Source organism: Pseudorca crassidens, chromosome 10 (genome assembly GCF_039906515.1).
Source record: "Pseudorca crassidens isolate mPseCra1 chromosome 10, mPseCra1.hap1, whole genome shotgun sequence".
NCBI classification, from domain to species: Eukaryota; Metazoa; Chordata; class Mammalia; order Artiodactyla; family Delphinidae; genus Pseudorca; species Pseudorca crassidens.
In genome coordinates this window covers 66,349,394-66,367,047 of record NC_090305.1, presented here as the reverse complement: position 1 = coordinate 66,367,047, position 17,654 = coordinate 66,349,394, and the positions used below count along the sequence as shown (strand labels likewise).

The following is a 17,654-nucleotide window of genomic DNA, read 5'->3' as shown; positions in this document are numbered from 1 at the left end:
CCCTTAATTAGGAGAAGTTTGGAAAAAGCGCTCTACAGGGGTTCCAGCTCTTTGGCTCTCCTCCTGGGCAGAAGGACCTGCTGTTCAAAGACTCTGCCCTTGGGTTTTTGAGGATCCCCTCAAAGATAGATTCTGGGCTGTACCTGGGCTTCCGCTACCTCACCGCATTGCAGGGCCTGAGGGAAAGTGAGTGAGGGCCAGGCAGGCCCCAAGGGCAGGCTGGTGTGGGTGGTGAGCCATGGGTGAGGCCTTCGGGGAGCACCTCACCCCCACCCCATGGGCAGCTTGGCCCTGCTCTGTAGTGGTCACTTGGCCATCTCCAAGCCACTAGAGGTCTTCACCATGGTAGGTTTGATGTGAGTGTGAGCATCCTCTGTGCACCAAGTCAGGTGAAAAGTGTCTCCAAAGGAATGTGTCGCCTCCTGATAATACTGCCACAGGTCCCTGTGTGCGTCAGGCTCCCCAGCCCTGACGAAACAGTCAGTTTGCCTCCCAGGAAGTGAGAAGTATGAACATGAACCAAGAGAGCCAGGGCCCCTCCTGGGATAAATCCAGAGGCCTGGTGGGACACGGCCCAGTGCCTGGGCCCTGAACTTGGCTGGGATACCACATTGGGCCAGCTCAGCCATGGCTCCTTCTCCACTGGAGGCTTCAGATGGAGTCTGGGTGAACTGGGAAGCTGCGCTGTTGTCAGTGGTGGTGACTGCCTGCCTTAGGGGAAGTCAGGACAGGGCTTAAGGTCCCCTAGGCCATCTCTTGGGGCTGCCACTGTTTCTGTGTCCTGGAGCTTTTATCCAGTAGGACAGAGATATTAGGCAATATCTCGGTATCTCTTTCATTACACTAAAGCTTGAAGGGTGGATTAGAAGCCGGGGAAGCCTCCAAAGGAAGAGAAATGAGACACAAGGAGGGCTATGCCTGAAGAAGGGTTTGGGGAGCTGAGAGTGGAGGGGGGAGAGGAGCACGTGCAAGGGAAGAGGCGCAGGTGTCTGATTCCACTTCTCTGGAGGAAGTAGCTCCCGCCCAGTGAGCGTCGGGGCAGGAAGGGGGCTCTGAGTGGAGCCGGCGCTCCAGGGAGGTCGGCGGGCCTGGGTGTCCCTCGCTGGGCTCAGGGCACCTGCCGACCGCCATGTCCTCGGGCAGCTGCAGCGGAGGTGGAGGCGCGGCGCGCGCGGGTCGTGTGGTGCGCGGTGGGACAAGAGGAGGAGCGCAAGTGCCGGCAGTGGAGCCTCCAGAGCAACCAGAACGTGTCCTGCGCCACGGCCACCACCACCGAGGACTGCATCGCCCTGGTGCTGGTAGGTGGCCGGCGGCGGGCCTGCGGGCGGTGCGGGCGGGGCAGCGCCCGAGACCGAGGTCACGGGCATCTGGTCTGAAGTGAGGCGGATCTTAGAAGCGCTACGGCCCCGGGGGCGGGGTCTGCTCGCTCCTGCGCAGTGTGGGAACAGACACAGCTTTCCGTCTGCAATCTGTTTACTGTGGGCTTTCCAATCTGATTTTAAGAACGAGTTGCGATGAATGCAGGTAATTTGGAAAATATAGAAAGATGTGATGTAAAAACAAACAAAACACTGGGACCTCATGCAGAGATACCACAGTTAGAGTTTTGCTAACTTCCCACTCCAGGATTTCTCGGTTCATCTCAGTTTAGGCTCGGAACAGTACTGGGTCGTTCCAGTTACGTAGTTTGAGTCCTTTTCACTTAACAGTGTATCATGGCCATTTTCTCACGTGACATATTCTTTGAAAACACTTTAAAAAGTGATTTCACGATATCTTTTATATGGTGTGGCACAGTTTAGTCATGACCCTATTCTTCTTTGTCTCCTTATTTTGTTGTTAACAATAACCCTGTGCTGTGCAGCCTTGAATAGAAATCTTTATCCACATCTCCTATTAGCTTTAATAATGTTGTAAAAAAATTATTACTTAGTCAAAGAGGGAGTTTTACAATCTTGATGAATCCATGTTCCAATTCTGGAGCGTGGGCTCGTTCATTCTGATGGTGAGTGAATTTAATTGTTTCTGCCCACCTGTTGAATAGCTTCTGTGTAGCACTTTGAGTGTAGTGCTAATGAGCAGAGACTAGACAAGACCAGCTCTTCCCATCTGTCTCCTCAGTGAGGGAGGCTGGTCCAGGAGGGCATCCCAACAGTACTCCAAGTGCAGAAAGGGATTTTGTTCAGAGGACCGGGCTACCTGTACCCGGTCTTTCCAATGGAAGCGACAGCATGAAAGGCATGTAGGTCTGGTAGAGAATTAATAGTGCACATGGTGTTTCCTTGGGGTCCTCAGTTCAAACCTTGCTGCTTTACTGGGGCACCTGACAGCCATTCTCTTAGAGCTGTAAAGGCAGGCGGGACAGGAAACAGCCTCACTGTGGTGCTGGAGATATGCTTTGTCTTGGCAGAAAGGAGAAGCTGATGCCCTGAGCTTAGATGGAGGATATATCTACACTGCGGGCAAGTGTGGTTTGGTGCCTGTCCTGGCAGAGAACCAAAGTAAGTGGAGAAGAGTCCTCTCTGGTTTATTCCCTCAGGGCTTCGGGGGTGGGGTATAGAGAGGAGTAACCCCACTCTGTGGGTCCAAGTGGAGACATTAAAATGGACAGATACGTTCAAACAGGAGAATCAGGGGAAAGAATAGATGAAAGGGGCCCTGTTACCCACACAGCCTATTGTAGTGAGAACTGACAAAGCCCAGATTGGTTTCCTCTTTTTAATTTTTAAAAAGATTTTAGTAAAGTATAATATATATGCAGAAAAGTGCACACAAGTGTACAACTCAAGGACATTTCACACAGTGGTACATCCCCAAGCGCTAGGGCCCAGAGCAGGACACAGCAGGTTCCACAAGTCTCCTTGTGTCCTCCTGTCACCAGCCCCCTTACTCCAGCAAGGGTAATGACTCCTGACTTCAAATGGCACAGATCAGTTCTGCCCGTTTTTGAACTCTATGTAAAAGGAGTTGCACAGCATGTGCTTTTAAAAATGTCTTTTGCTCAGCGTTATACCTCGTTTTGTAGTGTTCTATTTTGTGACTCCACTGCAGTTATTTATTCTACTGTGGATGAGCATTTGGGTAATTTCCAGTTGGCTGCTGTGGATAGCGTTGGTATGAGCGTCTGTGTCTGTGTCGTTTGGTGAGCACGTGTATGCATTTCTGCTGCATGGAACTGCTGGGACAGTCTCTTTGGACTTGATTCTGCAAAGACAAATACCTTCTGATTTCACTCCTATGTGGAATATTAAAAAAAAAAAGGGAACAAACCAAACCAAATCAAACAAAAACAAACACACGGATTCAGGGAATAGAGTAGTGGATACCAGAGGGAAAGGGGGAGTGGGGGGAGAGGGAAAGGGGTAAAGGGCGTCAGCTATAGGTGATGGATGGAAACTAAACTTTTGGTAGGTATATAGAAGTCAAAATATAATGCTGTATGCGTGAAACTTAAATAATGTTATAAACCAATTAAATATACTTTTCCAATAAAACAACACCTACAGATTCACATTATCCATCCCATGAAACAGGAGTGATGCGACTTTTTCCTATGGAGAAGCCAGTTACTGAGTCCGAAAGCGTGGATCTCCCCATGCTGAAGGGACATAAGAAATGCTACTTTATCCTTAGCCTCTCCAGAGGGAACTAGAGGAGGTCAGGCAGGTGAGACAAGGTGCCCCTCACCTCCAACGGGCGAGGATTAGGTAGGAGTACTTTGGTTGCAAATGACACAATCCCATTGCCAAGTGGCTTAAACAAAAAAGATAGTTGATTGGTTTATGTGGTGATTGAACTGTCCAGACGTTAGTTTCAGCAGTTCCACCCCTGGGTACATCCCCAGACGTGTATGAAGATGTCAGTGACAATATTGGAAGCAGTGAACTTAGGAGCCCTAACTCAGCTCAATAAGTTACAGACAGTAAGGCGGTTTGAACTTAAAAACACAGTATTGGGACAAATACCATATGATATCACTTATATGTGGAATCTAAAATATGGCACAAATAAACCTACCTACAAAACAGACTCACAGACATAGAGATCAAACATGTGGTTGCCAAGGGGGAGAGGGAGAGGGAGAGGGAGAGGGAGGGACTGGGAGTTTGGGGTTGGTAGATGTAAACTATTATATATAGGATGGATAAACAACAAGGCCCTACTGTATAGCACAGGGAACTAGATCCAGTCTCCTGGGACAAATGATAATGGAAAAGAATATTTAAAAAAATGTGTATGTGTATAACTGAGTCACTTTGCTGTACAGCAGAGACTAGCACAACACTGTAAATCATCTATACTTCAATTAGGGCATTCCCTGGCGGTCCAGTGGGGTTAGGACTCGGTGTTTTTACTGTCAGGGCCCAGGTTCGATCCCTGGTCGGGGAACTAAGATCCTGCAAGCCACATGGCACGGCCAAAAAAAAAAAAAAAAAGAGCTTAAAAACACAGTATTGGGTTGAAAATAAAAAAAGGAGGAAACTTAGTGAAGTCTATAATACAATGCCATTTATTTGTATTAAAAACACATATACACAAAACCATGCCAGTATATGTTCTTTGATATGTGTGTACCTTTGAAAAATATATGATCACAATAAAACATGTGTTTAATGACCTTTTGCTTGTCTTTATTCTTCAGAATCCTCCAAAAGCAACAGCTTAGATTGTGTGCACAGACCAACGGAAGGTGAGTTGGAATCGATCACTTTCAGAGTCAAGGGTAAGTTTTTGTATCTGGAGGAGGAGGTGGTGGGAACTTAAAAAAACCTCACAGAGATGCAGCCATGGAAGCTGTAAGTTCTTTTGCAGATGCAAATCATTCACAGATGAGTAACTATAATTATGTTTTTACGGACCTTCATACATGGCAGAGAAATATAAGAGTTCCTCATTTTGTCCTGACCACGGTGAAGGTGGGGTGTCACACCCCCATCTCATATGGACGCGGAAACAGTGTCCTGGATGTCATTCACAGTCGTTGATAATACTGTGGCAGATCCTGGCCTGGAACTAGGTCCCTTGTGCTAAATCCCTTGCCCTGTGCACCAGCCCACCTGCCTGCCAGAGCTGGTGCTTCCTCAACTTCGGCAGAGCTCTGCACTTGCCGGCAGCGGAGTCTGCCCGGTGCGTGCTCTCAGGAGGAGGACTGCACCCCATTGACCCTCTCTCAGCACAGGGAGGTCCTTAGGGACACACCCCCTGCATCCACACAGCACTTATTCCGGCAGCCATCATGCTCTGGCCTGATGCAGTTGGTATATTGCATGTTGCAGTTGGCGATCTACGCACTCTTGGGGTCATGCTTCTTGGTCAGTGTTCGTGGCTTTAATAGCCCACGTCTACAATAGAATGAACTGCCGGTTTATAACTCAGGGGCAGTATATGACTGGTCAAGGACTTCAAGGATCAGCTTACTATTTCATTTCATAACCCAGATCAGTCTCATCTTAACATAGAGCAGCAGCTTAAACTTTGTTGGTCTATTGGACAGTGGCCAGTCATCCGGGGGAATCATTGCCTGGTGATGCTTCTTGACCTTCGTTGGCTTGGGTTGCACACAGCTGCAACAGAGTCCATGGACCGGGCCCTGAGAGGCTAAGACTTGCTCTTCTCTTGTCCAAGGGTATCTTGCCGTGGCAGTTGTCAAGAAGGCAAATGCTGAGCTCACATGGAATTCTCTGAGAGGCAAGAAGTCCTGCCACACTGCCGTGGACAGGACCGCAGGCTGGAACATCCCCATGGGCCTGATCGCCAACCGGACAGGCTCCTGCAAATTTGGTAGGAGTCCCGAGGGAGTCGTGGGTCGGCCATCCTCAGGGGCAGGCTGGGGTCCTCTGTAGAACTCAGGGAGGGGAGGTGTGGGGACTTGCAGGCTGACCGTGGCTTACAGGCCTTTTCTGGTGTAAGCAAGATCCCCCTGCGGCTTCCTTCTGCAGCTTCTCCACACAGCACTTCCCACACCCCCTCCACCCCACACGAAGGCGCAAAACTGGAGGATCGGTCTGTTTCTCTGCACCCTAAGAATGGATGCAGGTCCTGAGAAGTACAAAAGTCACTTTTTGCTTCCTGGAGCTCCGGATCTAAATTCCTCCCAGGCACTGGCTTCTCAATTTGGGAAAAGCCATCTGCCTTCCTCATGAAAGATGACTTCTGTTACTAAACAGAACTGACGTCTTACTCCATGCTGTAGAGGAAACTGTGTAAGACCTCCAGGCTTTTGGCTCAGCCTCGCCTCCTGGCTGCGCGCCGTGCTCACACCCCACATGTGAGCCATGCCCCACCTGCCGTGGGCCTGGTGACGTGGAGCTGTGTGCCACATTCTTGTCACGGCTCACCTCCCGGGCAGGCGTCTGCTCAAGTGGGGCCCTGCTGCATTTTGAATGGTTTTGTGATCCTGGCTTGGCGGGCTCTCGTGTGGCTCTGTTCCTCACTAGCAGTGCACACTGGTGTCGCCCTCTATGACCCCACGGCAGCCTCCAGGTTGTGGGCAAGCTGCCGGGACCACAGTGGGACACTCCCAGCCCTAGGCCGAGCTTGGCACGTGGCATGGCTCTTCCAGTGGCAGGGGCTGCACGAGTTGGGTAATGGGTGCTACTTGCTTGTCAGGGCAGGGCTTTCTTGTCACCTTTATTTCCTCTCTTTTTAATCTGTATTAATCCATGTTAACTCCTTACTGTGGGTTAAATCACATGGTGGGTTGGTTTGTATTAGGTTCAGCTGCAAGGACAGAAAACCCCCAGTAGAAGTGAATAGAAGTTTATTTCTCTCCCACGTGGGTGGAGTCCAGCGGTGGATTGTCCAGAGCTGGCAGGACGACTACATGGTGTCAAGGGCCCAGGTTTCAAACATCTGGCTATTCTGAAACATATGTGGCTTCCGTGCTCAAGGTCGCTCATGGCCCATGTCACATCTGGGGGTCCAGTCCCCACTTCTGCATTCCATGTGCAGAATGAAGGAAGGGAAGGAGAAGGGGCAAAACACATGTGCCAACTGTCTTTTAAGGATGTCAGGACACTGGCACCCAACACTCCTGCTCATATTTCACTGGCGATACTTAGCCATGTGGCTTACTAGCCACAGAGTAAGGCTTGTCTCTGTTCTAAGGGACCAGGTGCCCAGGTAAAAAACAGGGTTCCTATTACTGAGGAAAAGGGGAAATCAGATCCTGGAGTGGACGTTTTGCAGCTTCTGCTGAGATGGCCATCAGGTTCATCAAGTTGAGTCCCTAGCTCGAGGCTGTGATGATGGGACCCTTTGTACAATTACACAGTCTCTTCCCCAGCCCCAGTCAGGTTTCCTGTCTCAAGTACCTACAGTCTCAAGTTTTTCTGAACCTTGGTGGGGCCCGGGTTGGTGGTAACATGTTACTGTGTGTTATAATGACTGTGTTCTATCTGCCTTGGTCAATATGATGAATGGAAACCAAGCCACATCACCTGTTAGGTAAAGACCGCTTATCTTGACTCAGGTAGGAAGAGCTGACTCCCCGTGCTTCTTCTCTGCAGATGAATTCTTTGATCAAAGCTGTGCCCCTGGGGCTGACCCGAAATCCAGGCTCTGTGCACTGTGTGTTGGCGATGACCGGAACATGGACAAGTGTGTGCCCAACAGTAAGGAGAGGTACTATGGCTACACCGGGGCTTTCAGGTGAGTGCCGTGGGCAGGCTTCACCAGGACGGGGCCTTGTTTCTCATCCTCCAGCATCTTGGCACTGCATTTCTAAGGGGCCCAATGTGGCCCATCACAGCAGAGCCAAGGGGCAGCCTGGGGATCAGCTGATGGGCGGGCTGGGGAGTGCTCCTCCCATCGCACCCACCACCCCAAGAGTGGGGACTGGCCCCGGGGCTGTCTGACCTCAGCTCTGCTGGTCTCCCCCTTGTGGCCTGGAGCCAAGGTCAACCTCAGTGGGCCTCGATGTCCTCATCCTCAGCATCAAATGGGGAGAGGTTGTGGTATCAGTCCTTTCTGCAATTCAGTTTATGGGGAAGAATTCTCTTTCTCACAGGCACTACCCTCTACCCCAGCCTAGGTCATTGTTATGTTTCACGTTTTACTTTTCTCTTTGATTTTGGCCTTAGAAATGGCAAAATAGCGCAGTGTTATTCTCCACTAGTGAAAAATAAACCAAAAAATAAGTTTTTAGAATTCACCAATTATAAACACTTAATAAATCACAGTATCTTTCCACAGTCTTCATTTTATAATCTAGATGTTACTTCTCAGTGGTACAATTAGGGGTTTGAAGGGCAGGGTTCTCCCCCATCCGTTTTTCTGTATTCTCCAAGAATATATTTCACCACCAGGTGGCATCATGTATCTGAGAATGACTGCCCAAACTGGTCTTTGAATTTTTTAATGTAAATTCAGTAGCCTTCTCTCCAGTGATGGCATGATATAAAAGTAGCTTTTGCTATACTCTGAGTGACTTATAAAAAAAAATTTCGTGAATGTACAAAAATATCTTTAAGGGGCTAAAGTTTTGCAAATGGAAGAGTTGTGATGTGATTCTACTCAGAAATATTGAATAGACAACATGTCTGATAAAAAACCATGTGGTTTTCTTTTTCAAACCTATGGTAAGGTATTATTTCACTGGAAACACCTACACTTTAGTATTCCTACTTATACTAGAAGGAAATGCTTTGTCTTTTGCTCAAATTGAAAGTGGAACCAGAGCCATATTTATCTCTGTGTTTCTAACTAACATCCTTATATATTGCTGGTTCTTGATTTTTAAATGTCAGCTATTTTCTGCTGACTTTCCATTATGAAAGAAGATCTAGCCTCTCATACTGCTCCTGTGTTTCTTCCACCCGTAACCACAAACTTCACCTCCTTTTAGTATCCAACAAGAGTATGACATATTTAGTGCTTACTTTATTATGAATATGTAAATATTAGTCTCATATTAAATATATGACATAATAAAATTATATTTCCCTTATTGAACAGAGTTTTTGTTTACTCTGGAGTTGATAGGTGTCTTTTTAAAATTTGCTTAATTTTCTGTACTTCTTTTAAAAAATCACTCATTCATCCCCATACCTTCTACTAGTAGCATAAATCTAGCAATTCATGCACAAACAGACTGGATGCTGTCCCAGATTCATCATTTACCTGCGAATGTTGCACCTGAAGATCTCCACCCTCCTCCCCAGTCTGGATTGGTCCTCTCGAGGCCCCCTACATATCTGTGGTCTGGGGATTCCCCTTAAGCATCATTCTGGGATTTTTCATTGTCTTACTTCCTCTTAAATGACCTGTTTCCTGGATCCCACATCTTTAGTTTTCTTGGTTTTGTTGCAATAGAACACATGTTCTTGAGAAAGGGTGAATAGGAGTTCTGTTTTTTGAGTATTTACGTGTCTAAAGACATCTTTAGTCTACTCTTGAAGTGATTTATAGTTTGGCTGGATAACTAAGTACAGGCTGGAAAACAATTTCCCTAGGAATTTTGACATGATTTCCATATCTGGGAAATGGGAGCATTAACTGTTTTGACCAACTGTCCCACTACAAACAAGCAAAAATGTTGGGTTAAGTACACACACACACACACACACACACACACACACCTGTGTTCTTAAGAGCATTGAATAACTGACAAAGTAACAAGGGATTATTAGACTAAAATCTAAGGGGAATAGGAATTCAGAGACCTAGGTGGAGACCCTTTGTCCTGACAGTAGCTATTCTGACAAACTTGAACTCAGAGGTTACATACACCTTTAAGGTAGGAGTGAACCAGAAGTAACTTCCACCCCACTCCTAGGAGGCTTCAGGTTGCCTGGATGCTGAGGAAAACAGGGTGGAAAATACATGCCATCCCTGAAAAATTGAAACCATGGGCCAGCTCTTGCATGGATTTGCAGCTCCAACTTGTGTCCCCTAGGATGGTCCAGAAATTCTCAACTCATAATTTTTTAAAAAGTGGTCCCAGACTAGCAGTCCCTTTAAGAATCTGTCTGGAAGACAGCATCTTCAGTTTAAGCCTCAAAGACTGCTCAGAAATACTCTATCAGTAACAATGAGCAGGACACAGTAAAAAGTAATTGTAGCAATGTGAAACAAACACACGGGAAAAGTTGCCAGAAGCAAAAAACAGAATAAACAGGTTAGTAGTTTTAAAAAGGAATAAATAGAACTTCTAGAAAGGAAAAAAATGACAGCAATTGAAGTTTGCTATATAATTGACCAGTTTAACAGATTAAACATAGCTAAAAAGAGAAGTAGCAATGTGGAAAATATGTGAAAAAATTATGCAGAATGTAACATAGACAGAAAATCGAGCAAATACAGAAATTTAAAAGCATTAATCCATTGTCTTCTAAAGCTAGAGTTTCTGTTGAGAAATCTGGTACCATTTTTTGATCCCTGATTCTTTGTATATGACATTTTTTCTTCTTGAAAAGAATTTTGTTTTTTGAGTTTTCAACAATTTATTTTTGGCTTCCTAATTCTGAGAGAGAAGCTGTAGAAGGCTCATGAAGTGTCTTAGACAAACAGGTCTACACAAAGAATATTTTGTGAAGAGTAAATAAATCAGACACATATGTTTTATATTTCTCTCCAAATTTACAGAGATTTACCTATGAATGAAAAATACTCTTTAGGAAAAAATGAGTTTTGTGTTTCATCCAATGTAAAATGCTTTGAAAACTATTTTTGTGAAAAGTTTTTGATTTAAAAAAATAAAATAGTTCTAAAAATTATTTTTAAATCTCCCTCCAGTGTTCTGAAACTTCACAATGATATTTCTTTAGTGAGTCTTCTTTTAATTCATCGGATTGGGCATATATATATTTACCCTTCATGTATATAGGCTGTATCTAGTGCTGCTGTTCTCAGCTACTTTCAGTGGTGCCTAGTACTTCTAACTGTTGAGTCTTTCTGGAGTTCTGCCATGCACATCAGCTTTCTCCTGGGCGCCCCCCACTTCCAACTTATGTCACAGCTTTCTTTGCTCTTTTGGGTCAATTACTGCTCACCCATTTGTTCTCTACCTCCAAACGTTGTCATTATTATCTTCTCTCTTTCCCTCTTGCCTTCCTCTGGCTCATAGATTTATGGCTTAAAAAAAAATCTCATTCATGTCATTTTATTGGAATTTTAGAAGGAGGGAAGGTACCCATATATCTTCAACCTACCATTTTAAACTCTAAGTTCCTGGAAATATTTGTCTCTATGTTTTCTATGTTTAGTTCCATGTTTCAGTTTTTGGAATGTGTATTATGAATACTTATGAAAACTCTAGTAGTTTTTCTTCTCTGGCAATGTTTTTTTTTGGCTGTGTTGGGTCTTTGTTGCAGTGCGCGGGCTTCTCATTGCGGTGGCTTCTCTTGCTGCAGAGCACGGGCTTTAGGCGTGCAGGCTCAGTAGTTGTGGCACACGGGCTTAGTTGCTCCGCGGCACGTGGGATCTTCCCAGACCAGGGCTCGAACCCGTGTCCCCTGCATTGGCAGGCAGATTCTGAATCACTGCGCCACCAGGGAAGCCCTGGCAATGTTTTTATTCTCTGAAACATTTTAGGTGCCTGGCTGAGGACGCTGGGGATGTTGCATTTGTGAAAGATGCCACTGTCTTGGAGAATACTAACGGTAGGTAAAGATGTTTCCCTTTCCCCTTCAAAGAAGAATCTTTGCCATCACGACACAGATTACTGTTCAAATTTGCAATTGGGAAATATTATAACCTTTTCCAGACTTGGATCAAATTAATTCTAAAATACTTTACCACAGTATGCAACATAGTAACATCTATAGGTGTCACATTGATTTTGAAACCAAATTTCCTCTCTCTCTCTCTCTCTCTCACACACACACACACACACACACACACACACACACACACACACACACACACACACACACACACACACACACACACACACACACACCAGCCATACTCAGGGGCAACTATCTCCCTGGCTTTGTCTAGTCAGCCACAGAAGCACACCATCTTCCTGTCTCAGCCTATTGGAAACTGAACGTGGATGATACATGAAAAAAAAATTTGGACATATGCAGGTTAAATTTCCCCTTTTAAACAAGGAAGTAGGAGCCTTCATTCAGCCCATGTGAGCCCTCAGTGTGGAAACTCCTTGGGGAGTTAATGAGGACAAAATCATAGGCAGATGCAGATGATAGAAGGTAAAATCCCTCAGCCAATAGAGGAATAAGTCACTCTCTCTTCTGACCTCTGGTGAAAATACTAATTACCAAGTTTAAGACTCCCAGCAGTGTGCTGCTTTCCAAACTGCACCTCTCTCCCTACCCGCTGCACTTAGCCCTCCACCCCGCCGCAGAGCACTTGCCACTTCCCCCCTCAAAGGGGCTGCTTCCACTTTCTGCCTCTTCCCTTCAGTGACAGCCACAGCCAGAGCCACTCCTCCAAGTCCCTGGGGAGAGCAATCGAGGCCAGACATGTAAATCTGGGGTGATCTCAGTATTGAATGGACAAAGCTAAGAGAATGCAGGAAGTCTTTTCTTGAGGGGACAGGGCAAAAGGAGAGAAGCAGCCACCTGACCACGAAAGCTACATTTGCACACACACAGGTATAACTGTGTACAGTTACATTTCGAATTCATTTCGAATTCAGGAACCGTGAATCTAAGTGATCTTCAGGGATCAGATGGGTGTCAAATTTAGTTTTAAGCTTCTCTGGGATTTCACAACTGTATTTTATCGGAATTGACTGAAAGCATATTTGATAAACCCATAGATGTTCCTGTCCTTCCTCTGGTTACACTAAGAGCATTGGAATACGAAAGGAAACAATTTCTTCTTCTTTTTATTTAAAAAATACTTATTTATTTATTTGGCTGAGCCAGTTCTTAGTCGCGGCACACGGGATCTTCGTTGCAGCATGCAGGATCTAGCTCCCCGACCAGGGATCGAACCCGGACCCCCTCCCTGCCTTGGGAGCTGGTAGTCTTACCCACTGGACCACCAGGGAAGTCCCAACAATTTCTTCTTGAACACAAACCAACACTTCTTTTTCTGGAACTCACTGGAGAATCTGGCATACATGGAGGGTTTTCTTTTAAAGAAATGTAACGGCTTTGTGGAGATACAATTTACATACTTCAAAATCCACCCATTCAGAGTGTAGATTCAGTGGGATTCAGTGATCTCCAGCACATTCAAAGTTGTGCAGCTGCCAACAGAATCCAATTCTAGAACTTTCACAAACCCCCTTGAAGAAACCCCACACCTATTACCAGTCCCTTCCCCACTCCCCCAGAGCTGGCAACCACCAATTCACTTTCTGCCTCCATAGATTTGCGTATTCAGGACATTTCACATAAATGGAATCCTACGATATGTGATCTTTTGTGACTGGCGTCTTTTACTTAGCGTAATGTTTTCAAGGTTCATCCACGTCGTAGCGTGTGTCAGAACTTGACTCCTTTTTATTGCTGAGTAATACTCCATCGTGAGGATATAGCACTGATGCTTGATATGTTTGAAGTTTGTGTATCTTGTGGAGCTTTATTTGCTCTCCTTCACATCACTGCAACCCCAGTGTGTGCGTTTCAAGAGGCCGGTGGATGGTCACAGCCACCCGGAAAGGATGCTTTGCCTCAGAGTGGCAGCCGTGGCTGATGCTGCCTTCTTTATATCTCCAGGAGAGAACACTGTGGCCACGGCTAGGAAATTGAATCGGGAGGACTTTGAGTTGCTGTGTCTCGATGGCACCAGGAAGCCTGTGACAGAGGCTGAGAGCTGCTACCTGGCTGTGGCCCCAAATCATGCCGTGGTATCTCGGAGCGATAAGGCAGCACACGTGGAAGAGGTGCTGCTCCGCCAACAGGTATGGGTCACCAGGGCCTCCTGCAGGGGCTCCTGTTAGGTGGGGCAATCACAGAGCTCAGGGAATCCACCCATCCCCAGCCTTTCTGTCCCATCCCTCTGCTTGAAGCTGGTGATGAGAGTATTTGCTCCACGCTGGGGGGCTGCCCTGAGTCTCATGGCCCTGGACGTGCGCTCACGGTCTGGCTGGGAGATGCTTTCTCTCCTTGAGTCTCCTGTTGTTCTTCAGGCAAATGAGGGAGGCGACTGAGCCTTCCTCCCATAGCCAGGTAGAGAGTGATTTACTCTGCTGATGTTTCCAGAGCCCGGGCCGACTGGGGATGTTCTAGACAGAGCCCCTGCATTTGTAATCTCTAAAAACAACAAACCCAGAACTTGTATAGATTTAAGTCTATCTACGTGAAGTGGTTTGAAGGAAATCCTATAATTTCCTTGAAGTCTGGGATTCTCTATTAGGACATCTAGCTCTGTATTAAAATGGCATGTTTCTAGATGTGCGTTAAAGAAATTGGCCCTAGAATGTAAAAATTGGCACAATAACTAGCATTTATGGAGCCCCCACTGTGCACACTCACGGGTGCTGGTAAGAGGTCTGCTGCCATGCAGGTGGTTGGTTCTTGCAGCTCACCTCCATGGGAGGCCTGGGCATGGAGGAGGAACCAGGCCCAAGGGAGGCTAAGTGACCTGCCCAAGGCAATGACTGGGTCCGTGGCAGAGAGGATTTCCAATGCAGTCTGCCTCTCTGGGAGAGCTGGCCTATTAGAATGCTAGAGGTGATTACTTTGAGGGTGGATCTCAAAATCCTCAGCTGTCACCCAGTCACACAGAAGAAGTTCTAAGGGGAGAGGCCACAGATTAAAAAGAAAGGCAAGATGGCGGGAGGTGAGATCAGAAGTGGTGAGGGGCCTGGGCACTGGGCTGGGGTGTGGAGCAGGGGGCCATGGGGCAGGGGAAGACTTAGCCAGGACAGTGGAGTGATTCCAGAACTTAGCTCCTTTTGCCCCATGGTTTTCCTGTGGCTGATCCTGTGCCGAAGAAATGCCCTTGGCCTCCCCGAATCCATAACCTCTCCTGTTTTCCTCCGCTGCTCTCTTACTGTCTGCCCTTTTGACACAGGCTCAGTTTGGGAAAAATGGAAAACACTGCCCGGAGAGGTTTTGCTTATTCCAGTCTGAGACCAAAAACCTTCTGTTCAATGACAACACTGAGTGTCTGGCCAAACTTGGAGGCAAAACAACATATGAAAAATATTTGGGACCAGAGTATGTCACAGCCATTGCTAACCTGAAAAAATGCTCAACCTCCCGTAAGTGGAACATAGGTAGCATCACTGGGAAACCACCGCGGGTGAAGGTCAAGGTTGGAGGGCCAAACATTCTAGGGATGAAGCGGGTATAAGAACGTTAAGGCAGGGCTTCCCTGGTGGCGCAGTGGTTGAGAGTCCACCTGCCAATGCAGGGGATACGGGTTCGTGCCCCGGTCCGGGAGGATCCCACGTGCCGCGGAGCTGCTGGGCCCATGAGCCGTGGCCATGGGCCTGCGCGTCCGGAGCCTGTGCTCCGCAACGGGAGAGGCCTCAACGGCGAGAGGCCCACGTACCACAAAAAAACAAACAAACAAAAAAAACGTTAAGGCAATACAATGTCTCTATACTTTGGGAAATTACACTCTCATTGATGAGGTGAAAGAGCTAGAGAATAAAATAAACCCTTAGTAATATGCTAACTTTTTATAATGCTGATAGCGATTGTAAATATATGTATGTATGTATATACATACACACAAAGGTATACGTATATTTACATATATATTGACAAATGACAAATTCTGCTTTCTAGGCAGTTACCGTAAGTACTAACCATAGAGAATACAAATTCTCAAAAAACATTTTAGCCCGGAAAATGTATTGACAATAATTTAACCCTTTAAAAGCATTTAGCAGAGTGTTGTGAGCCTCCAGGCAAGGATTCTCGAGTTTCAGCAAGTTTTGCCTCCTCTGTGCACTGATGTCGTCTGGGTTCCTATTCCCGGTCCCTCACCAGGGGAGTTGGAGGCATCGGTGGGTGTTGTGTGGTGGTCCAGGGGTTGGGGAAGGGCTGAGAATCTCTATATCAGTGGTTCTCAACCGGGGATCATTTTGCCCCTGGGGCATTTGGCAATGCCAGGAGGTATTTTTAATTCTCATGATATAGGGGGTGCTGCTGGCATCTGTGGGTAGAAGCAGGGATGCTACTAAACAGAGCACACACAGAACAGCCTTCACAACAAAGAATTCCCCAGCCCCAAATGTCAAGAGTGCCAAGGAAACCCTGCTATTTCCACGGACATCTCAGGGAATTGTGATGCAGGTGGATCTAGGGCTACGCTTAGAAATTGCGCTGCAGGTCTACTCTCGTGAGCAGCCCGCTCAGGATTGCACAGATGGTACACCCCTTGAGGGCAGGGCTTATCTGTCTGTGTTGAATCCTCAGCACTTAACACAGAGGCTCACACAAAGCCTGTGCTCAGGAGGGATTCATGGATGAATGAGTGAATGAGTAGGTGGATATCACTGCAAGCAGATTTGCATGAAGATGATCAGTTGCTCACATTCCAGAACAAATTCGAGGACCATCAATACCTTGTGAACTTGAGAGTGTGACCGCTGATTTACCTGGAGACAAGTGGGTGGCAGCTGTGTCACTCAGGCCAGAACAGCGAATCTCGCAGCTTGATAAGGACCAGAGCTTTTGTGTGCTCCCTTGGGCCCTGTAGCTCTTCGCAGGACGGACAGTGGGGAAATGTGGGGATGGCAAGCCTTGACCTACAGTGGTAGGAGGGCAGAGGAAAGTCTGTTTTAGTGTCCTCTTTGATTGATGTATTGATTCAAAAAAAAAAAAGGAATCAGTTTCTGAATCTCCTGCTTTGCTGTGTCCCACAGCGTTTCTGGAAGCCTGCGCCTTCCTGAGAGGTCAAACCTGAAGAGAAGCTGCCCCGCCTCCCCGGGGGCCCCTCCCTGCTTCCAGCCGTGATCCTTCTTCTCCCTTCCTCTCCCTTCCTGAGGGCGGATTTTGCCAAGCCCATCAGTTTTCACAGATCCCTGCTACCATCTTAACAAGAAATAAAATTAGAAATGCTGTTGATTTTCATTTCCTATAAAGTGCCATTCATCTTTTCTAGAATTTCATACTGGAATCATGTGTCTGACCAAACACCTGCCCAGTGGAACCTTTCCTTCCCTGTATTCCCACTTCCCACTCCCACTCTTTCCGGCAGTTTCGGGCTTAGCGCCTGATGGTCTGGAGTCTAAGGTCGGGCCAAGCAACTCTTTTCCTCAAGGGCACCTGTTGGTCCCTCATATAGTTGTGTGTGTGTGTGTGTGTGTGTGTGTGTGTGTGTGTTTGAGTGTGTATGTGCATGTGTGTGTGTGTGTTTCTAAGGCGCGGGAAGGAATAGAGAGTAGGAATCAAGGGATTAGTGGAAGAAGCCGGGTATCAAGAAGATTTATGAGTATTTGCTATTTTAAGTAAATAGCATCAGGTATAGTAAATGTACAAATATAGACATAGGAAAATGTGGAACACAGTGGGCCCTCCATGTCCATGGGTTACACATCCTTGAATTCAACCAACTGAGGATTGAAGATATTTGAAAACAAATTACAGAAAGTTCCAGACAGCAAAACTTGAATTTGCAATTTACATTGTATTAGGTATTATAAGTAGTCCAGAGATGATTTAAAATATATGGGAGGACATGCATAGGTTGTATGCAAATACTACACAATTTTATATAAGGGACTTGAGCATCCTTGGATTTTGGCATCCACGGGGTGTCCTGGAACCAATCCCTGCAAATAC

The 17,654-nt window shown here is 46.6% G+C and overlaps 1 protein-coding gene across 3 annotated transcripts in view; it reads left to right on the top strand.

Annotated features, from left to right (window-relative positions):
• The window catches only part of LTF (lactotransferrin), a 47,788-nt gene extending 30,845 nt beyond the window's left edge, over positions 1-16,943 (top strand). For all 3 annotated transcript variants that reach the window (XM_067754119.1, XM_067754118.1, XM_067754117.1), the window contains 10 exons: positions 12-186; positions 1,144-1,298; positions 2,411-2,501; positions 4,643-4,690; positions 5,626-5,781; positions 7,509-7,650; positions 11,533-11,600; positions 13,632-13,816; positions 14,932-15,121; positions 16,736-16,943. In XM_067754119.1, coding sequence (XP_067610220.1) covers positions 12-186; positions 1,144-1,298; positions 2,411-2,501; positions 4,643-4,690; positions 5,626-5,781; positions 7,509-7,650; positions 11,533-11,600; positions 13,632-13,816; positions 14,932-15,121; positions 16,736-16,776 — 1,251 coding nt within the window. In that variant the 3' untranslated portion in view covers positions 16,777-16,943. The remainder of the gene's footprint in view (positions 1-11; positions 187-1,143; positions 1,299-2,410; positions 2,502-4,642; positions 4,691-5,625; positions 5,782-7,508; positions 7,651-11,532; positions 11,601-13,631; positions 13,817-14,931; positions 15,122-16,735) is intronic.
• The last annotated feature ends 711 nt before the right edge of the window (positions 16,944-17,654 follow it).